Source organism: Ochotona princeps, chromosome 1, assembly GCF_030435755.1.
Source record: "Ochotona princeps isolate mOchPri1 chromosome 1, mOchPri1.hap1, whole genome shotgun sequence".
In the NCBI taxonomy this organism is placed as follows: domain Eukaryota; kingdom Metazoa; phylum Chordata; class Mammalia; order Lagomorpha; family Ochotonidae; genus Ochotona; species Ochotona princeps.
The window spans coordinates 82,744,485-82,767,184 of NC_080832.1; the positions used below are offsets into that span (position 1 = coordinate 82,744,485).

General features: G+C 45.3%; 2 protein-coding genes and 1 long non-coding RNA gene across 7 annotated transcripts in view; 2 read left to right on the forward strand and 1 right to left on the reverse strand.

The window, feature by feature from the left end:
• The window catches only part of SLC17A5 (solute carrier family 17 member 5), a 45,916-nt gene extending 31,901 nt beyond the window's left edge, over positions 1 to 14,015 (forward strand). For 4 of the 5 annotated variants that reach the window (XM_004580551.3, XM_058661411.1, XM_058661380.1 and 1 more), the window contains 2 exons: positions 7,940 to 8,030; positions 12,659 to 14,015. In XM_004580551.3, the coding sequence (XP_004580608.1) occupies positions 7,940 to 8,030; positions 12,659 to 12,796 (229 nt within the window). In that variant the 3' untranslated portion in view covers positions 12,797 to 14,015. The remainder of the gene's footprint in view (positions 1 to 7,939; positions 8,031 to 12,658) is intronic. The other variant, XM_058661390.1, reaches the window with a different exon arrangement.
• On the reverse strand, positions 119 to 20,823 carry LOC131479879 (uncharacterized). Its single transcript, XR_009245140.1, has 3 exons — positions 20,712 to 20,823; positions 3,548 to 3,742; positions 119 to 486 (listed from the first exon to the last, which is right to left on the reverse strand). It is a non-coding gene; the product is annotated as an uncharacterized LOC131479879 (long non-coding RNA).
• Positions 20,824 to 21,097: 274 nt separating this feature from the next.
• Positions 21,098 to 22,690, forward strand: LOC101520489 (mitochondrial inner membrane protease subunit 2-like). The gene is made up of 2 exons (XM_036494013.2): positions 21,098 to 21,511; positions 21,961 to 22,690. Exon 2 carries the CDS (start codon positions 21,980 to 21,982, stop codon positions 22,514 to 22,516), a length of 537 nt encoding a protein of 178 aa, XP_036349906.2. The 5' UTR covers positions 21,098 to 21,511; positions 21,961 to 21,979; the 3' UTR covers positions 22,517 to 22,690.
• Positions 22,691 to 22,700: the final 10 nt, after the last annotated feature.

Consider the following 22,700-nt stretch of genomic DNA (forward strand, 5'->3'; position numbering starts at 1 on the left):
GTACCATTTTATCCATTTTCAAGTATCCAACTTAATGACATTAACTACATTCACATGGTTGTGCAGCTAGTTCCACCAACCATCCCAACAATTTTTTTCAACTTCTGCAACTGAAACTGTGCCCCTTAAACATTAACTTCTCGTTGCCCTCTGCTGTTAGGCCTTGGCAACCATCACCCTACTTTCTGCATCCATGAATCTGACTACCATAGGAATGACTGAAATTTTTTTAAGAGTCCTTTTAAAAATGTTTTTAATTTTTTAAAGATTTATTTATTTTCATTGGGAAGAAAGATTTACAGAGAGAAGGAGAGACAGAGAGAAAGATCTTCCATCTGCAGAGTCACTCCCCAAGTAGCCATAACAACTGGAACTGAGTTGATCTTAAGCCAGGAACCAGGAGCCTCTTCTGGGTCTCCCACACAGGTGCAGGGTCTCAAAGCTTTGGGCCATTCTCTACTGCTTTCCCAGGCCACAAGCAGGGAGCTGGATGGGAAGTGGAGCTGCCGGGATATGAACCAGCGCCCATTTGAGATCCCAGCACATGCAAGGCAGGGACTTTAGCCACTAAACTGTGAATTCTTTACAAGATTTCAGAGTACATGATCAAAGCATGGAGTTTGTTTTCACTTCTGTTTATTTGAGAAGCAGAAAAAGGGAGGGATCCTGCATCCCCTGGATTAATACTAGGGTCCAGCAGCAGCTGAGTCCGGGCCCGAGGCTGGGAGCCAACCACTAAATCCAGGTCTCCCACACAGGTGTCAGGAACCCGACACTGCTGCACCTAAGATCTTGGCGTGAGAAGTCAACATGGAATGCGAGCTTCTTTCTTAACTGCTAAGCTAAACATCTGCTCATTAAGTTGTTTGAGTTAAAACTATTAACAACCGTCAGCTTTGTTCGCAAGAACATATTGTTTGCATAAGAACTTGGCAGTGACGCATTGTCACTGTCGTTCCACTCAGAACAGGAAACTCTGGAAACAAATACTACCCCACCATCCTTGGGTAATAGCACCATGGCACTTAGCGCATAGAGGGCATGCATGTAATCAGGTGGAAAAATACAAAGAAAGAGCTTGTTAGGTGATCTTTGTGTAAATATATTTGTGTAGCACTTAATAGAGATCACTTCCACAGAAGTGTTTCATACTTAAACACACTCTATGCTTTTAACTAGTTTTAACTATAGTATTCTTGCCCTATTTTATAGCTAAGAATACTCAAGTGCAAAGAAGTCAAATGATTTGACTTCAACTCATAGCTAATAAATGATGAAAGCAAAATGTAATTGCTGTCAGTCCCCATCTCCTGTCCCTTCAGTAAACACTCCTCGATGAGCTGTACTCAGCACGCCTCACCTTTGTCCATTCTCTAGTTCTACAGAAAAGCCCAACAAGAGCTCGCAAGCCTAGCATCTTGGCAACCCCAGTGCCTGCCTGAGCCTCTGCTGTGCCTGAGCCACAGTCCTGCCACATCTGCCGCCCAGCCCAGCAGTTCCTTGCCCCATCTAAGTGTCTCCCAGTTCATTTCTCAGTGCTGGCCACGCCGGGGTGCCTCCTGCCACGTCTTCGGGCCATCCTGGTAGTGCCATCCCCCATTTAAGTCCTTCCCAGTTCACTTCTCAGTGCTTTGTGGGCCCCTTCCTGACTCTCACTGCCTGCTTTTTCCCTTTCTTCTCTGCATTCCTAGATGTGTCTGTGACTGGTTACTACCTCACCGTGGTAGATAACCATTTTATCTTTCTTATCTCCATGATTTGAACTTAAATTCCTTCAGACTAAGAAATCCGATATACCCACAGCTCTTGGCACAAGAATGGCACCCCGGCTGGCACTTACTAAGCCTTTCATTTGTGTGATTATACTAAGAAAATAGGAGTGTCAGTGCTGAGAGACCTTGCCAGTAGGGAACCCGGGAAGAGTACTGACAGCACTTGGCCTTGGACTCTATAGGAAGCCATTTGAAGTAAAAGGTAACTTAAGCCAAAGCTCTGGGTTACGGGCGTGGACAATGCATGGGCCCGGTTTGTCCTGCATCCTGCAGTGCTCCCACCCAGCACTTGGTCCTGCACCAGATCCTAGGCAGTACTCAGTTGTTCAATTGCGTGAATGGAAGAGTAGAAGTAAACTTTCATATTCAGTACCTTGTTAAAAATCTTGCTTAAAAAAAACCTATTTCTGCATTGATCTTATATGTTAACACATTTTATGTAAAGATTTATTTTATTTCTATGAAAGAATAACAGAGAAAGAAGGAGAGACAGAATGTGAAAAAACTCACCTGCTGATTTTCTCCCCCATGTGACTGCAATGGCCAGGGAGGAGCCAGTACCTTGAAACTCCACTCGGGTCTTCAGTAGCTGAGTAGCAGACCTGATCGTGGAACATTCATACCAAGCACTGGACCACATGTTGAAGACACAGAAGTGAAAGGCACATAGTCCCCACCCGTGTCTGTGTAGTCTTTGGCTGACTAGGTCCATCATGAAGTATACATCGAGCAGCCTGCAGATGATTTTAAAACATTGTTTTAAAGACCCTAAAATCTTGTAAGTCAAAAAGGCAGTTATCTAGATATGTGTGATCCTAAATAATTCAGCAATGTGAATGATACCAGCAAATAATCACAGAGTTAGAAGGCTGTCAAGTGCCTAAATGCACATGAAATGAAGCTGCTCTTTTCTCAGCTGACTTAAACATTAGATTTATGGCTATGAACAAACTTACACAGCTGTAGTTGGCACAGAAGTTAAGATTTTGCTTGGGAGGCCTGTATGCCACTTTGGAGTGCCTGGTTTGAGTCCTGTGCTTTCAGTCCATCTTCCTGCTTGATGCCCACCCTGGGCGGCAGCAGGTAATGTTCATGTGCGAGGGTGCCCCCACTGACTTGGGAGACCTGGAGTGAGCTCCTGGCTCCTGGTATGCACCTGGGCCTCCCGAAGCTATTGCAGGCAGTTGGGGAAGAGACCAGCAGATGGGAAATCTCTATCTCTTTTTTTGTCTCTGTATCTCTGCTTTTCTAATAAAGTGAAAAAGTTTATACAGCTGTAAAGAAAATATGTATAATCTCATTTTAGTAAAGTCTTTTTCTTCCTTAGATTTTCATGTATCTCTTCAGCTGAGCTTTTAGTCTTGGTTCAAACAACACCAGTTACTAGTTTCCAGTGTCTTGGCCAGCTGGGGGTTACCAATGTTGTGACCATGTTGTTGCTTAGTTACTTTTTGTCTTTACAACAGTTGAATGCCTGTATAATGTAACACTGTTAGTGGTTAGAAAAAGAATTCTCAAGGACCACAGAACCTTTTTACTTTTTTAATTTTTGTTTTAATATTATTTACATAATTGAGAAGGAGGCATGCCCAAGGATACCTCTAATTAGAAAGTTTCAGTTTTGTTTTTTGGGTTTTTTTTCCATGTCCACACAGAGAGGAAGGGGGAGGAGCCATTTCTTGTTGTCAAACCACATCAGCACCTGGGGATGAGGGACAGTCATTTGATGACATCTTAGAGACCCCAATGTGGGAAGAGTCTTCTGAGGGTGTTACCTGAGTGGTTTTTGTAGTTCTGAGATGTCTTCATTGCACCAGGGCTGAGAAAATATTTTCAAGATCTATTGGCTGACCAAGTCCACCTTGACGCATCCACAGACCCAGGAACATGCTGCAAAGCTTGGCCAGGAGATTTGTCCAACCTGTTCTACTCTGCGTCCTATGGCAAGGCACTCGATGTCCTCTGCTAGCCTAGAGGAGCTGGCTGTCATGGAGGACCACAGAACCTTAATGTGTTCAGTTTTGCACAGGGACTTCTTGTGAAAAGTTAAGTCTGAGAAAATTCATCTTTCCTGCTTACCGAATTCATAATATCAAGTACTGATTGAAATCAAATTGGTTACTATTTTATATTCTTTTGTGATTCATATAATGAAGATAACTTGTACCTCATAAGGTTGACTTTACTATTAAAATAAAATTTCATATGCACATACATATATATAGTACTTACAACCATGTTTAACAAAAGACTTTCCATAAGCAGTATTCCTATTTTAATATAAATGTATACCTGGTATTTTCTGAGCTTTTTCTTCTCCAGACTAAAATATTTTCTTTTTTTAAATTATTTTTATGTTTATATTTTTATTTTTTAAAATAGATATTTTCTCTGGATAACTACATTACCCACTTTATGGAGAATTGGATAGACTTTTATGTATTAGTCCCACAAAGCTCTAGTATTCCAGATGGAGCCTTTACAACATGTTTTCTTCCAGGCAGTCACCAATCTTTCACTGCCCTTCTCGGCCACATGTGACATGAATACTTGAATGAGCTTCTTGGTGCTGACATTTAGAATTTCACAGCATTCATCTGCACTTAATATCTGTCCCTGAAAAGACCTGGCAACATTGCATTTGGCTACTCCTAGTGCCAAGGTGTTAATGGCTTAAAAAAAAATAGATCCTGCCAAGCTTGGTTAATTTAAGATACACTCCCGCGAGGGCATAAGTCACAAAGATCCTTGACTCATGCCAGGGATTGAATACACAGTCTGGTGCTTATAGACAGGCTGAGTTAGTGGGGGGAGGAGAAGGGTGGTGTTTTTGTTTTTGTTTAGGCATCTTTCCTTCCAAAATGGAGAGAAAGATTTCAGATCAGTCGTCAGTCTTGATATTAAGAATCCTAAGCACTGATAGAAATTGCATTACCTCACAATAAGACTATAAAGATAAGTAAAACATCAGACCAGAATTTTATTTCCTTTTTTTTTTTTTAAGATTTATTTCTTTTTCTTGGAAAAGCAGACTTTCAGAGAGAAGGAGAGACAGAGAGGAAGCTCTTCTGTCCACTGATTCACTCCCCAAGTGGCCGATCCAAAGCCAGGAGCCAGCTGCTTCATCTGGGTCTCCCACATGGGTGCAGGGTCCCAAGACCTTGGTCCTCCACTGCTTTCTCAGGCCACAAGCAGGGAGCGGATGGGAAGTGGAGCAGCCAGAACACAAACCAGCGCCCATCTGGGATGCTGGCTCTTGGTGGTGCAAGATTAGCCATGTAAGCCAAAGCACCAACCCCAGAATTTTATTTTTTAATAACACTGAGTATCACAAAAAAAAATTATGGCTCTAATTGGATTTTGTATGTGCTCGGGTTTTTTTTAATGAAAAATAGATTGTTTGCTTAACTTTTTTTAAAATGTGATTCTTTCACCACCTTTTAATTTTGTTCTCAAAATATCAAACCTAAATCTGCGGAATCCTGTTGTAGACGCTTAGAGGTGAAGGGTTAGACAGTTGAGCTATTGTGCCAGCCCTGGGGACCAGCAGCTTTTTTAATTATTATTATTTATTTATTTTTATTGCAAAGTCAGATATACAGAGAGGAGGAGAGGCAGAGATACAGAGAGGAGGAGAAGCAGAGAGGAAGATCTGCCATGCAATGATCCACTCCCCAAGTGGTCACAATGGCCAGTGCTGCCCCGATCCGAAGCCAGAAGCCAGGAATCTCCTCCAGGCCTCCCATGCAGGTGCAGGGTCCCAAGGCTTTGGGCCATCCTCGACTGCTTTCCCAGGCCACAAGCAGGGAGCTGGATGGGAAGTGGAGCTGCCGGGATTAGAACAAGCGCCCGTATGGGATCCTGGTGTGCAAGGTGAGGACTGTAGCTGCTTGGCCACCGCGCCGGGCCCGGGACCTGCAGCTTTTAAAGCCACTGTCTATAGGGAACAAAGTGCATGGTCTTTGCAGCCAGGATCCCATGAGCCTGGGGCTTTGACGATCCATGTCACATGCTACTTCTTTTCAGTCAGCATGTCCTGAATGAGTGCATGGGTTGTCCTGGGCCCTGGATGTGGCGGAAAGAAATAAAACAAACGTATGGTGAGACTGGACTGAGAATCATCACACTTAAATTAGAACATAATTTTACCTTCACACATGTGGTTCTAACTTTAAAGATGATAAAGATTCTGAAACAACAGTTCAATGTGAACTGAACTAGATACCAAAGACTTCATGGAAGAAGGTTAGATGGGGGCCAGCATTGTGGCCCAGCAAGTAAAGCCACCACCTATAATGCCATCATTCCATGTGGGCACAGGTTCAAGACCTGGATTTTCCACATCCAGTTCAGCTCCCTGCTAATGTACCTGGGAAAGCAGCAGAAGATAGCCCAGTGCTTGGGCCCTTGCTACCCAATGAGGAGATTTGGAGGAAGCTCCTGGCTCTTGGCTTTGGCTTGGCTCCATCCCATCAGTTGCAGCCATGTGGGAGTGATCCAGTGGAAGAGTCTCTCTCTCTCTCTCTCTCTTTCTCTCTCTCTCCCCCTCCTTTCTCTTGCTGTAACTCTTTCACTATATAAATCTTTAAGGGAGAAAATCTGTGATCTGGTGTCTAATTCCCCAAATGACCATAACAGCTAGGTCAAGTCCAGGTAAAACCTGGAACCAGGAACTCCATCCAGGTCTCCCCAGGCATTTGGGCCATCCTCTGCTGACTTTTTTTCAGGCACATTAATGTGGAAGCAGATCCAAAGTGGAGCAGCCAGGACTGAAACTGGACTCCCATACAAGATGCCAGCGTTGCAGGCGGCAGTTTAGCTCACTGCATCCAAATGCCTCCCAGCTTATCTACTGCTTGGACCATGTGCAAACATTTGCCTATAAGCAAATATCTAATTAGTGGAAAAATAAAATTACAAAATTACATTTTCATATCTATAATAGTCCATATCTATAATAATGTTCCATATCTATAATAATGTGCTAGAACTATACACATTTAGAAAAATTAGTTAAGGATGTTTACTAAAGAGTTAACGTTGATGATCAACATGTGGAATAATTAGACATAATTCATTTTTGTTATTGAGAAATAAGTGCTTTTTTCACCTTTGACAATTTTTAAGACATTTATCTCTTTGCAAGTCAGAATCACAGAGATAAAGAGGGGGACGAGACAAATTTTCCAATGTTAGTTCACTTCCCAAATGGCTGCAATGGCCAGGGCTGGGCTTGGCCAAAACCTGAAGTCAGAAGATCCATTTGGGTCCCCCATGTGAGTAGCAGGGACTTAAACATTTGGGCCCTATTTGCTGCTTTTCTCAACACATGAGCAGGGAGCTAGATTAGAAGTAGAGCAGTCAGGACACGACAGCATCACGAACAGCAGCTTTACCCACTGTGCCACAATACCAGCCTCACTTTCAACAGTTTTATGTTGGGCATGTGTTTGGTATAGTGGTTAAAATGTATCTCAGGATGCCCTAGATTCAAGTTGTGGCTGCACTTCTGATTCCAGGTTCCTACTAATGTGCACCCTGGGAGGCAGGAGGTGACAGCTCAAGTACCAGGGTGTTTTAGGCTCCTGGCTTCATCCTGGTCCAGCCCTATCAGGTGTAGACATTTGGAGAAGATCACTCTAAAAAGGGTATTGGCACCGGCACAGTGGCTCAACAGGCTAATCCTCTGTCTTGTGGTACCAGCATCATACATGGACACTGGTTCTGGTCTCTGTTGCTCCACTTCCTATTCAACTCCACGCTTATGGCCTGCGAGGGCAGAAGAGGATGAGTCACATGGATGCACTCACATGGGAGACGCAAAGCTGGGAGCCAGATTCAAATCGGCTCAGCTCCGGCTGCTGTGGCCATTTGAGCAATGAAGCAGCAGGTGCGAGATCCTCTCTCTCCTTCTCCCTGTAAATCTACCTTTCAAATAAAAACAAAGAAACATTTTTGAAAAGAAAGAAGGGGACCAGGTGATTGGGGTGTTCTTTTGTGTAATGTTAAAATGCTAATGATTGAAATGCAGCTTTTTCAACAGCTGGATGTAAGATCCCCCCTCAGCTGGGGCTCACAGGAGCACAACCTGGAAGGCGGTGTATCTGTTGAAAGAAGCTGCTTGATGTGTGACACAATGACCAACCTGTGTGCACCTGTTTCCACAGGTATGCTGGCATTCTCCTCGGCATCACAAATACATTTGCCACCATTCCAGGAATGATTGGCCCCGTCATTGCTAAAAGCCTAACCCACCATGTAAGTAGAGAATTTGCTCATACACCACAAAGGTTTGGGAGCTTCACCTCTGCCAAAGTTGAGTACACAAGGGAAGTTCCCAAAGTTCAGTGAAAGATAGAACTCAAATGTAAATGTGTTGTGATGCAAAAAAAAAAAAAAAAAAAAAAAAACTTTGAAATGTGTACATGTTTTTCTCATAGCATCTGTATTTCACAAACTTCCTTTGTTTCAAAAAAAACTCCATATGCATGGATTTTAAATTTGTCTTCTAATTCTAGAAACTTTAAGTATTTTAAGGAAAAAAATTCTAGATGTTTATTCTGAAAATCTGGTTCAATTTCCAAATGGCCACAATGGCCAGGGGTGGGCCAGGCCAAAGTCAGGCGCCTGGAGCTCCTCCTGGGTCTTTCACATGGATACGTGGCCTAGGCACTTGGGCTGTCCTCCCCCGTGTTCCCAGGTGCAGCAGAAGCTGGATCAGAAATGGAGCATCCGGGACTTGTAAGCCAGAGTCAGTGTCACAGGAAGAGGCTTAACATGCTTACATCTCAACACTGGCCCATTCTGAAATTCTTAATCACAAAAATAAATAAAATAAAATAAATGCCCAAATAGATTTGAAAGTATATAATTTTCTTTTTTATATAAAGATTTGTTTTCATTGGAAAGGCATGTTTACAAAGAAGAACCTCTAAAACCAAAACAGCGGTTAAAATTTGTGAAACTTTCTCCTGATTATTTATGTTTGATTTGGACATGTAAAAGTTATCAAAGTGAAATTATTCAAAACTAGATCCATGAAGGCAAAGTCAGGAAATCACGGGAGAGTGAATTGGAACCGCTGTGTAAATGGGAACCGTTTAAAGGACCAGGGAATTTGGGACGAAATAAAAGGTGTCATCATGTGTTTGAAGAGCTGCTAAAGGAAAAGTGGTGACTTTGTCTCTGTAATTGTACAAAAACAGAGAGGGTCTTGTGTCATGTGAGCCGGAGTTCCAGTGCTGGGTGCTGCACTTCTGATCCATCTCCTTGCTGATAGCCTGCAAAGCAGCGGAGAATGGGACCCAGCCAGGGGGGATGACGCCTTAGAGATCCCGATGTGGGAAGTGTTTTGTTTCGCTTTTTTTTTTTAAGATGTATTTATTATGGGCCCAGCACAGTGGTCTAGCAGCTAAAGTCCTCGCCTTGAATACTCTGGGATCCCATTTAGGTGCTGGTTCTAATCCCGGCTGCTCCACTTCCCATCCAGCTCCCTGCTTGTGGTCTGGGAAACCAGTCAAGGATGGCCACAAGCCTTGGGATCCTGCACCCGTGTGGGAGACCTGGAGGAAGTTCCTGGCTCCTGGTTTCAGATCAGCGCTGCTCTGACCTTTTTTTTTTTTTTTAAGATTTATTTTTTATTGGAAAGTCAGATTTACAGAGAGGAGGAGAGACAGAGAGGAAGATCTTCCATCCTCTGAGTCATTCCCCAAGTGGCCACTACGGCCAGAGCTGAGCTAATCCTAAACCAGGAGCCACTTCTCGGTCTCCCCGCAGGGTCCCAAGGCTTTGGGCCATCCTTGACTATTTTCATAGATCACAGCAGGGAACTGGAAGAGAAGTGGAGCAGTCGGGGTACAAACAGGTACCCACATGCAAGGCAAGGACTTTAGCCACTAGTCTACCATGCGGGGCCCAGGAAGAGGAAAGGCGTTACTTGAGTGGTTTTAATAGCCCTGAGACATTGTTGGTTTTGTTGTACCAGGATTGAGAAAAACCTTTCAAGGTCTATTCGATGACAAAGTCCACCTTAGTGCATCCATGGACCCGGGAACAAAGCACATCATTTTGAAATGTTGTCTGTGCTATGTAAGAAATTAAAATAGGGGTGGGCATCTGGTGTGGCTGCATCCCATATCCACAGGCCTGTGTCTGCGTCCTGAATGCACTCCTGATGCCAGCTTCCTACCAGTGTGTAGCCTGGAAGCAGCAGAGATCGCCTTCCTGCCATCCGCGTGGCAGGCCTGGCGTGAGTTCCTGGCTCCTGGTGTTGGATTGAGCCCTGGCTGTTGTGACCATTTGGAAAGTGAGCCAGTGAGTGGGGGAGCTCTGTCGTCCCTGCGTGCGTATTTGCCCTCTTCCTTTCAAATAATAATTATTTTAAATCTGAATAAACTAATCCTGGAGACTCCCTCCAATTCTTGTTTTCTTCTTTTTAAGATATCTAAAGGAGTGATAGAATACATTCTCTTTTTGTTAAGATTTATTATTTTTAAGGAAAGGCAGATTCACAGTAAAAAATGAGACAAAATCCTCCATCTGTTGGTTCACTCCCCAAACTGCCACAACAGCTGGAGCTGAGCCTATCCAAAGCCAGGAACCAGGAGCTTCCTTCTGGGTGTCCCATGCAAGTACAGGGACCCAAGTACTTGAGCCATCCTCCACTGGCCTCTCAGGCCATAAGCAGGGAGCTGGATGGGAAGTGGAGCAGCTGGAACACGAACCAGCACCGTTATGGGAATCCCATCACATCAGCCCCTAGAATTTATTCTTTAAGAGACTAACCTCTAAAAGACTTTTTAAAATTGAATTAATAGCATGTCCTTGGAATTTCAGTATATACTTGCAGACTTTCTAACTGTCCAATAGACTGATTTCAGACATACTTGTTCACCACAGATAGCATTCCCATCTGTCCAGATGCTCACCATTTCTGATGTCTTGCCTGAGTGACCCAGTGCCTCCCCACGACCACTTGCTCTTACTTAATTTGAAAGGTTCCTGCATAAGGTCTTTCCCTAAAGTTGCATCTCTCAGTGTGAGCAGCTTTCTCTTGTTGGACACAGTCACCACAGCAGCACGTGTTGTGTTTGTCCCGCTGACAAGGCCAGCACGCCTGGGAAGGCAATGTGGATTCCTCAGTTAAGTCTCGCACGGCTGTCAGGTGGACGTGCACTGCAGCTACGCGACAGCATTCGTTTCGTGTTATTAAAGGAGAAGCACACCCTAACCTCACAATCGCAATCATTTGCAATTAAAATCAGCTGCACTACCTCAGAAACCAGAGTATGAATAAATAATTAAAACTCAAAATGCATTTGAGGTTCAGTTTTGTTATAAACAGAATAGCATTCTCTACAAAACCGGTAGAATTTTTTGCACAAGCTGGATGTTGTGTGAGATTTCTGGTACGGTTTTTCAAGTCACTCAATGACTGCAAGTAACAATGAAGTATTATTATCCCAAAGTCCACACAAAGAAACTTTGTCTTAGGAAACCCTAGGACACTGTGGCAAGCATTTTCTTTCTGAAATAAGATGTCATTATTGACATACTCTTCCTCCAGAATGGCAACACATCTAAATTTATTTTCAGTAATATTTAAGATAGGTTTTTAACCTTTTTTTTTTTTTTAAGATTGTATTTATTTGAAAGCCAGAATTGGAGACAAGATCTTCCTTCTGCCACTCCCTGAAATGACCACAGCAGTCAGGGCTGGGCCAGCTTCTCCAGGTCACTGACAGAGGCCCAGTCACTCCCAGGCATGTTAGCAGGGAGTGGGCTAGAATTAGTTGCCAGGACTCAGACCAGTGCTCGTATGGAATGCCAACACTGCAGATGACAGCTTCAACCCACTGCACGACAACACTGGTCCCGCCGTGACACTTACTGTTTACTAAAACATGTTCATCTCAGACACACGTAAAACCCATGGCATGTCCCTTTCCTTCTGTATTTTTTTTCCTTTATTTCCTAAATGATTTTTTCTGGTTCCTTACTCCCTTCTTTCTGCTGCCTCTTTTTGTTTGTTTGTTTGCTTGGTTGCTTGGTTGGTTGGTTGGTTGGTTGGTTGGTTGGTTGGTTGGTTGGTTGGTTTTGAATGCACAGCTTTCTGTCTAAGGCAGAAATTCCAACTCTTGAAAGTGGTGATGTGATCCAGAAATTCAGAGAACATGTGTTTTTATGTTACTGGACTGTACATGGAGTGACCTTTGCTGTCTGGGCAGAGCTCACCTGTGCTTTGTGTGCCACTGAAGGTCTTCTCCCTGACCAGGCCTCCCTCCGACCCAACGTGCCAGGCCCTCACACCTGAACTTGATGAGCCTGAGATGGCATGCAGGCCTAACTTTGGTACTAACACATGATTCAGAAACACACCACACCTTTTGCTCTCAATAGGCTTTTTAATTGAAACATAAAATGCATTTTTTTAAGACATAAGTGTAGAACTAGATTTTCCTAGTGTGAATGCATCCGTGTAATCAGAACTCATTCAAGAAACTCAGTCCCTCCCTCCAGTCTCTCTTAACCCCACTAGGGGGCGCCACATCCTGACCTGCAACACCATCGGTTCCTGTTGACCTGATTTGATTTGCTTGTGCTTCATATAAATCGAACCATTCAAAGTCCTCTTTTCCTGTAGCTTCTTTGGCTAAACATTTTATTTGTAAGATGGATCTATGACATAGCTTGCTTATTTCAACCTCATTGCTGTGTAATATTCCTTTGAACAGAATACACTACAGTTCTGATGAACGTTTGGGTTGTTTTAACTTTGGGGCTTTTAGGAATACTAATTCTACAATGAACATACTCCTATAACCAACTGTTTTTATAAAGTGGACTGCCAATAATTTTTACCTGCGATTTTTTTTCTTTCTGTACAGAACACTGTCAGAGAATGGCAAATTGTTTTCTGTATCGCTGCTGCTATTAATGTATTTGGTGCCATTTTCTTCACACTGTTCGCCAAAGGTGAAGTACAGACCTGGGCTCTCGATAATCGCCACGGACATGGACACTGAAGGAACCAATAAATAATCCTATCTGTATTAATGTATTTTTATTTATCATGTAACCTAAAGTGCCTTTGCTATTTTGCTATGTGAACAGTCTAAATACCAAGAAAAAATTATACCTGTATTAAATGTTCATGGCCTATAATCATGAAATGTCACTACTTATCAGATTAGCCAATTAGCTATTTTAATGATTAACAATACTTGTGCTGGCCCTGTGTTAGTTTCACACACCTGGCTACAAGTCCAGCGCCATGAAGTAAAGGACTTGTGCTTATTTTGAAGGGCCTCACCTAAGGGAAGGAGCTGAAACAGGCCCTGCCCCCCTCACCTCTGCTTCATGAAACTATCCAGTAATCCTCAGTGCTGGGGGAACAACTGCTTTTTGACTGCTTTCCTTGTGCAGATTATTTTCTGTTATCTCACCTGACAGCCAGGCCTCCCGCTTGCCGCACCCAGGGAGCTGCCAGATCACGGTACTGCATAACCCTGGCAAGCGGGCTGAGGGAAGCGTGCCCAGGCAGCCGCCAGGCACTGCCTCCCTGGCTTCAGGGAGTGCATGCGGAGCAGCCATCTGAGGCAGCCTGCAAGCAAGGCTGGTGCCAAGCCTTAGAGTGCTACCCTGCCTCCCAGGGCAGGTCCTGCGCAAGGAGGTGGGAGCGCTGAGAGCCAGCTAGGATGGTTGGTACTGCTGCTCTGCGTGCCCAACAGAGAGCGAGGCTGGCTGGCATGTAACCTGCTGGAGAAAACTCAAACCAGATAAATCGCAAATACCATCTCTGATTAAAACTGCTTTCTCATGGGTCAGAATGTAAATTTCCAATTTCTATGTTTCTTGAGCTACCCTAGAATGTTTCTTAAGGAATTTTATTCACTTTTTAAAATCTCTTTATGTAAGCTTCTGTTTGCAGTTTAAATTTAAAATGACTTTTAAAGGCCGTATCAACCAAAACCAGTGCAATCATCTTTACCTTTGGTTCCTAAAATCATGTTTTTCCAGTCTTTTTCTGGACTTTCTTCTGGTGGTTTTTGAACACTTATGGAATTTAAAACTTGATTTATGTTGTGTTGGGCTTAACACCACATGTAACCTTTTAATTAAAGCTGTTTGGTATAACATGATGTGAATATAGCTATGTAAATTTATTTTTAAATGTGTAAATAGCTTTAAGTTGCTCTGATGAGATTTCTTTTATAAATCATCAAAATAAATTTTTTTGCATTGATTTTTGGATTGGTTGTTTTGTGACATTCTTTTTTATTTAAAGGTGTATTTTTTGGACATTGGGAGGGTGACATCCTTGGATTGGTGAAACTGGCAGAATTTCAGAACTATCCAAGCCATTGGACAGAACCCTCGGAGTTTGTTCACATTGAAACTCTGGGTTGATATGAGGTGGTGGTTCCTCATCCCTGGGTACTGGGATGTCGAAAGTCATGAGTGGTTTTCCCCTTTGTTTCTCCTCTTGTCCCAGGAACAGCAAAAAGAAATAGCAAATTTGGAAGCAATGAATTCACCCAATTTTCTCTAAACCTTGATCCTTCCCAACCTAATCAACCATGTAATTATTATTTTAAAAAATAAGAAGAAAAATAAAGCTGTATTTTTATTGGAAAGGCACATTTGCAGAAAGAAGTGACAGAAATATCTTCTATCCACTTGTTCACTCCCCGAATGACTATGATAGGCAGAACTGAGCCTTTCCAAAGCCAGGAGCCAGGAGCTTCAGGTCTGCCACATGGGTGCAGAGTCCCAAAGACTTAAGCCATGCCAGGCTACAAGCAGGCCGCTGAATGGGAAGTGAGAAGCTGGGACATGAACTGGCGCCCATGTGGGACGCTGGTGCTTCTAGGCAGAGGACTAGTCAATTAGGCTATTGTGCTGGCCCCCTGTTTTGTGATTTTTTTTTTCTTTAATGTTGACTTGCTTTATTCTGATTTATTTGAAAGGCAGAGCAACACAGAAAAAAATTTTCCACCTGCTGATTTACTCCCCAGTTGGGCACAAGGTCTGGAGCTAGGCCAGCCTGAAGCCACAATCCCAAAACTCCATCCAGATCCCCCTCATGGGTGGCAGGGGCCCAAGCACCTGAGTCACCATCTTCCCCTCCCATCTGCGTCAGCAGGAAGCTGGGTCAGAGGTGGAGGTGCTGAGCCTCCAACAGACTCTCTGCCATAAGCTACAGGCATCCACGCAGGGCCTGACATCCTGCACCTCGATGCCCCTGGTGTCTGCACTGACCATGCTGCCTCTCTACACGGTCTCCGCTGCCACCAGGCTGAGGACACTGAAGACCAGCTAAGTGATAGCTTCAGAAATCTCTGTTGCCTCCTACCTGCCCTAGCTCAGAAAAAGGATCCACCCTTACTGCCAAAGTAGATCCTCACATCACTGAAGTGATCCTTTTCTATCCTGGATACAAGCAAGCCTCCTGGCTGTTCAGCAGAAATACCAGAGGCAGATATTTGGTGGGCTGGTTAAGCCACTGCTTGGAATGCCCACATCCCATACTGGAGAGCCTGGGTTCAAGTGCAAGCTCCCATCCTGATGCGTCTCTTGTCAAGTTTGTTTCGTTTTTGTTCTTTTAATTGCAAAGTCAGATATTTTATAGAGAGAGAAGAAGATTTTCCACCCAAATGATTACTCCCCAAGTGACCACAATGGCCAGAACTGACCCGATCCGAAGCCAGGGGCCAGTAACTTCCTCCAGGTCTCCCATGTGGTGGCAGGGTTCCAATGCATTGAGCCGTCCTTGACTGCTTTCCCAGGCCACAAGCAGGGAGCTGGATGGAAAGTGGGGCTGCCAAGATTAGAACCAGCGTCCATATGGGATCCTAGTGCTTGCAAGGCAAGGACTTTAGCCGCTAGGCCACTGTGCCTAGCTCAAGTTCTTAAGGCCCTGTCACCCATGTGGGAGAAGCTGAGTTCCTGTCCCTTGTATCTCACTCTGTGTGTGTGTGTGTGTGTGTGTGTGTGTTTCTCTGCCTTTCGACAAAAAGTGGTTTTTTAATTAAAGTCTCCTGGGGACAGGAGAACATGAGAGGGCTTCAGAAAGTTCATGGAAATGGGATTATAACAAGACCACAGGGCCGGCACAGTGGCCTAGCGGCTAAAGTCCTTGCCTTGAACGCGCCAGGATCCCATATGGGCGCCGGTTCTAATCCCGGCAGCTCCACTTCCCATCCAGCTCCCTGCTTGTGGCCTGAGAAAGCAGTCGAGGATGGCCCAAAGCTTTGGCACCCTGCACCCGCGTGGGAGACCCGGAAAAGGTTCCTGGCTTCTGGCTTCGGATCGGCGCAGCACCGGCCGTTGCAGCTCACTTGGGGAGTGAATCATGGGACGGAAGATGTTCCTCTCTGTCTCTCCTCCTCTCTGTATATCTGACTTTGTAATAAAATAAATAAATCTTTAAAAAAAAAAAAAAAGACCACAAAGATTTTGGCTTGTTTGCCCCCAAATAAGTTTACCTTTTAATCCTATTTGTCCCTGAACTTTCTGAAGTACCCACATAGGTGCAGAATATCTGTAGAATAATACTCCAAAACTGGGAACAGCAGTTACCTCTGGAGAAGAAAAGCAGGCAGCCAGGGGTAGGGAGAATTAATTTGCACTTCACCAAATGTGGCAGGGTAACATAGTCAAGTAAACATGTCTTTCCCAAACCAAACACTTGTTGCTCCAACCACTTACTGTGCAGTCACCTGCAGGGTTTTAGCTGCTTCTTGAACACCCCCAAATACCATCTTTGCACCTGACACTTCATGTCCAACCTCACCCCTTCACCTTTCTGTTAGATAGCACTGCTGTTCCTGCCTCCTTCCTCATTCCTGTTAGAGGTTTCATTTGGGGGGAGGGAGGCTGACACCATAGCTCAATAGACTAATCCCCCACATGCAGGCTCTGGCAATGATGGGTTATGTCTTGAAAGTTCTGTGAATACTTTAGTTCTATAGAGGGAAAAATACTACCAGTCCCGCTTAACAAGTCTACTGAGCATGCATTATGTGCCGCGATCTAGCAGTGCAGTGACCCCCACTTCTCAGGAGGCTTGCTCTCTCACTTACCCAACCTTTAAACCTCCATGCATAAACAACACTCTCCACCCAACAATCAAACCCAGTGGAAATGAGCCGGCCCACCGACCTGGAGACTCAAGCTGATGAAATAAATGGAGATAAACGCTGAAGTTGGCAGGTGTGTTGCCACGGTAATGTCTTTCTTCAGCCTTTGTTTCCGTTTCAAGAAACCAGAAATAAGAGACGCCTGAACATGGACCCCATTGAATCTCGTCTCAGGGTGGCACATTGCTGGTCAAAATAAAATGCCTCCGACAGGAAGCGATGGATGTCGGATTGGAATCTGAAGCTGTAAGAGCCACTATAGGGAACTGCCAGGTTTCTCTCAAAAAACAAAACAAAACCAGCACATTACTGCCTGCCATAAATAGACATGGGGTAAATGTCTCATTTTAGTTCTAAAATAAATTATCTTTCTCGTAGAAATGTAAAATACCCCTTTCAGATGCTTTCGCCTGTTAGAGCCTCCCCTGACACACACACACACAAAAAAAAAAAGCCTTGGAAAGTTTTTACTCAAAAAGGAAACTGCAGAAACTTTTTTCCCCCAAACTGTGTGCCCTGGAAACAGGCAAGTGCAAGCAATAAGAAGCTAAATGTAACGAATCTGCTGCCTGCTTCTCTCCAGTGCCTGCGTGAGGAAGAACACTAGTAATTTTCCAAAACGCCTGTTTGCTTTCACTTTATCTTGGGGCTGGGGGAGGAGGAAGCTTGCAAGTTCCACGTCACTGCTCACCCAGGCTTGGGCGCAAAAAGCCATTAGTGAACAACTGTGCTGACAAAGCAGTATTACTCGGTTACCCTCACACACTCTCACAGCGGGAGAGGGCGGGGCACAGGGGGTGACCGAGTTGGGAGGAAGAAGCCTAAATCTTTTTCCTAAGCACTCCCACCGACAAAAGTTACTGAAGTACGCTGGTGTTTCTAACAGTGTCGGATGCCCCTCCTGAGACCAAGCGTGCACACAGGTCTTCCATTAGAGCACTTTAGCCCCTGGCTTGGGGCATTCTGTAGTTCTCATCCCACAGCCTGCAGTTGGAGCTCTCTCCCCAGAAGTTCAGGTGAGATGACTAGCAATGAGACAGAACAGATCTCTGGTGCTTTAATTGCTCAAACCTGTTTTGTGTGAATATTGGGATATTGTCAGAAGAACTTAAAGCCCAAATGTCACAAACCACCTACATAGTAGCAAGTGTGAGGCACTTTTTAAACAGGATCACCACAAAGATCTTTCAGCTCTCATGCCCAGCCTTGAGTTGTGCTGCTGTCAGTGGGGGAAGCTGACCCCAGGGTGTCCCCACTTTTCAGTTGACCGTTCCCGGTGCCCAGAGAAGGCTGGGATACTAACATTTGTCAGACCTCACATTATCTGAGCCCTTTTAGGGCAGCTTCCTTGGACCCCTGTCCTCTCAGTAAGCCCTTGCTCTTCTCCTCGGACAATAAAGTGGAGCCTTGGAGGCTGCTGACGAATAGCAGCAAGTCCCTCTGTAGGTTTAGACTGGCCGGGAGTGTGGGCAGGCTTGGGATGCCGCATCTTCAACCTCTGCCTTCCACTTCTACAGCAACTCTAAGAAGGGGCGAGAAGAGGAAGGAAGGTAGACTGCGTTGTGCCAGGTCAATCAGATTGGCAAGGGTACCAAGACTGAGCTGGGGAAGAGCCATGCGCAGAACTGACTCAGGGACCCTCTAGCACCACAGTATCAGAGATGACAACACATACGGATCTCTCCCAGTCTCTCCCAGCCCACAGCGATGCAGGGACTGCGCAGGGTCCACATCCAGCATCACGGACTTACAGCATAGGTACTAGCACCTGTTTATACGTGAGAAGACAGACACACCGCCATGACAAGGAGTTGTACAATGTAAAAATGTGAATTTTATGATAAAGATAATAGAAAACAATTGGAGAGCATCTTCAGATTCTAAGAATAGGGGAGAAACATGGAGACAAAAAGCTTTCTGAAAAATATAAAGGTTTTTGGCCAGCTTTGTGGTATGGTGAATAAAGTCACTGCCTGTGATGCTGGAATCCTATGTGAGCCACAATTCAAGTCCCGGCAGCTCCACTTCCCATCCAGCTCCGTGCCTGTGGCCTGGGAAAGCAGCCAAGGACGGCCCAAAGCCTTGGGACCCTTGGGACCCTTGGGATCGGCATAGCACCGGCCGTTGCGGCCACTTGGGGAGTGAATCATTAGACGGAAGATCTTTCTCTCTGTCTCTCTTCCTCTCTGTATATCTGACTTTACAATAAAAACAAAATAAATCTTAAAATAATAATAATAATAATTTTAAAAATAAAAATTAGGCAGAATAACTTATTGGGACAAAATCTCATGCATCATAAAATTCACATTTTTACATTGTACAGTTCTTCGATTTTCAGTGTAACCATCACTCCAAAGGCAACACTATGTCCATGAGAGTTTGCCAGCCACAAATGGGCTCTCTGCCTCTACAAAATGTATCTTTTCTGGACATTGTATATAAAGGCAACCAGATACACGCAGTTTCTTGTGACTGGTATACTACTTTCAGCATCCATCTAAAAGCCTAGCAATCCTTCATTCCTTTTCATTGCCAATTTTGTTGTCAGTTCTTGAATAACTGACATTCGTATTTATTCATTCATCTATTGATGCATCTGTTTGGGCACTTTTACTTTTTGGCAGTTGCAAAATGATGCTTCTTTGATCATTCCTATTCAGGCATTTTGAATGGACTTAGGTTTTCAACTGGCTTAAGTATAGTGGTTTCATTTTTTCTTCTTCTTTTTTAAAGATTATATACAGTGTGATATACAAAGAGGAGGAGAGACAGAGAAATCTTCCGTCGGATGAGTCACTCCCCAGGCAGCAATGGCCAGAGTTGAGCCAATCTGAAGCCAGGAGCTTCTTCTGGGTCTCCCACACCGGTACAGGGTCCCAAGGCTTTGGACCGTCCTTGACTGCTTTCCCAGACCTCAAGCAGGAAGCTGGATGGGAAGCAGGACCGCCGGGATTAGAACCAGCGCCCATATGGGATCCCGACACATTCAAGGCGAAGACTTTAACCACTACGCTATCGCGCCGGGCCCAAGATTTATTTTTATTTGAAAGATTTCCAGAGAGGAGATACAGAGATAAAGATCTTCCATCTGCTGGTTTACTCCCCAAATGGCCACAACAGCCAGAGATGAACTGATCCAGGAGCCTCTTCTGGGTCTCCCATATTGGAAAAGGGTCCCAAGAACTAAGGCCGTCCTGCTGCCTTCCCAGGCCATAAGGATGGCCTTATGGATTAGAAGTGGAGCAGCTAGGACACACTTTTTGTTTGAATTAAATGTGCATCCATTCATGAAAATGTTATTTCTAGATAATAGAGGATTTTTTTTCTTCTCCTTTATGCTTTTCTTAGATTTTTTTAAATTTAAGATAAGTGGAGCTGAGGTTAGGTCTAGCAGTTAAGATGCAGGTACCCGGTACCCCACACTGAAGTGCCTAGATTCAACTCTGTGTCACCCTAGGTTCCCACAGGCCCTGGAAAACAGCAGTAAGGGCTCAAGTAACTGGGGGGTTCCTGTCAGCTAACTAGATCAACTAACTGCCTTGAGCCCTCGGGGAGTGGACCACCAAATGCAGCTCTCCTCTGCCTCCACCCCCCCCCCAAGAAAAAAAAACAGGGAAAAGAGGCAGTTTTTATTTATTTATTTATTTATTTTTTGAATGTAAGAGTTCATAGTCAGCGGTAGAACTCTCCTCCCCCATCCAGTTCCCTCCTGTCGCCCGCAGCTTTGGAACCCAAACCCAGAATCCCCAAGGCTGGAATTCTAAGCTCCCTATACAGGTCAACCTTCAAACTTTACAGTAGAGCCAGCACAGGACTGTCAAGTGGTTTCCAGCCGACAAAGTGGCCCTTGTTGATATGCATGTGAGCCCACGGCTCTGCCAAATGCCCCTTTTTGTCTTGCCAAAGACACACTCAGCGTGGCCACCTTCTGCACGGAATTTTCATCGGAAGGATTTCAGCATTTTTAAGTCGGATATAAAGTCAGTCAGTCAGTCTCTCTCTCTCTCTCTCTCTCTCTCTCTCTCCTCAGCAGTTTGGAATGCACCGCACTCTCTCGCCCGATCATTTTACCCTGGACACCACGAGAAACGCTCCAAATAGGGGTCACCTGGGGGCGAAACACGAGCTGTGAGCATTTCTCAGCCGGGTGGGGCTCGGCAAGTATTTATAACTCAGGAAACGCGAGTTTGACTCATATTGCAGCTGACTAGTGAAGCGGGGCTACCAAAGATCAGATTGCTTTTTTCTGGTAGATGACTGCTAAGGCGACCTGCTCAGCTGGCTGGCTCGCTGGGGGAGGGAGCGCATCAGGAGGAATGCCGAAGCGCTCGGCCGCGCGCCCCGTGCGTCCTGGGGACAATGGAGAGCCACCCGGGGCCTCCCGGCCGCTGGGGGCAGCAGCTGGGCAACAGGTGACCTCCTTAGACCTCGTGGCTTGCTCTGCAACCTAAAATGTCGCAGCACAGCTTTTCGGATTACCATTTAATTACGCGGACTTTGTAAAACCCCGTGAGGGACGCTGAGACCTAACAAAGCAAAAGTGCAGGGCCTCGTTCACCCGGGACGTGAACGACCGAAACCAGGAGACCCCACCAAGTAAGCGTGGGGGCGGGGGGGGGAGGAGAGGAGGCGGAACTCTGGCCGCGCCCGCTGTGGGGGCTGGGGCTGGGGGTGAGGGCCCTGCACGTGGTTTCCTAACTCACCAAAAAAAGAAAAAAGCTCGCGGTCCCCGGCGGAGGGCGTGCGGCCGTTGCTGTGGCTGGCGGAGGCTTCCTAGGACCTCGCTGGATGCGTTTTCCTCTCCTGGCACCAAGCAGGGCTCAGGCAAGAAGTTGGCCCGAGACCTAGGTGCTAGGAGGAGCGTCAGGTGGAAAATGAAATCACACAGTTCCGACTCTGTTGAGCTCGGGGATTCTTATGTGGGGCTCAGTCAACAGAGGGCCGCAACCAGCTTTACAAAATCAATTCAGAGACCTGAGGGATGTGGAAAGTTTGGCTCAATCGGGCAAGGGCACAAATTAACCACTTACCCCTTTCTCAACTAGGAAGAGCGTGAGAAGGGGTATGGCCCAGTCTCAAGGATGGGTGAAAAGATACTGCACGGCCTTTTGCAAAGGCTTCTTCGTGGCAGTGCCCGTGGCAGTGACTTTGCTGGACCGAGTTGCCTGCGTGGCGAGAGTGGAAGGCACATCAATGCAACCTTCTTTGAATCCTGGGGGGAGCCGGTCACCTGATGTGGTACTTTTGAACCACTGGAAAGTGAGGAATTTTGAAGTTCAACGTGGTGACATTGTGTCGTTGGTGTCTCCTAAAAACCCACAGCAGAAAATCATTAAGCGAGTGATTGCTCTTGAAGGAGATATTATCAGAACCATTGGACACAAAAACCGGTATGTCAGAGTCCCCCGTGGTCACATCTGGGTCGAAGGTGATCACCATGGACACAGTTTTGACAGTAATTCCTTTGGGCCGGTTTCCCTGGGACTTCTGCACGCCCGCGCTACACATATCCTGTGGCCGCCGGCACGCTGGCAGAAACTGGAGTCTGTTCTTCCTCCAGAGCGATTGCCACTTCTGAGTGAGCAAGACACACTGCGTTGATCTGCTTGACCTGCTGGTGTTGGGCAGAGGATGGAGAAAAGGAACCTCAAAGGGAGAAGGATGCTGTGCAACCAACATTTGTCTCACAGTGATCAGTGTTATAGTTGCAAATATTGCTAGGGCCCTGGGGTGGTATTAAACCTTAGTATTTTCTTGTTTCATGCCAAATATATAAATATATATA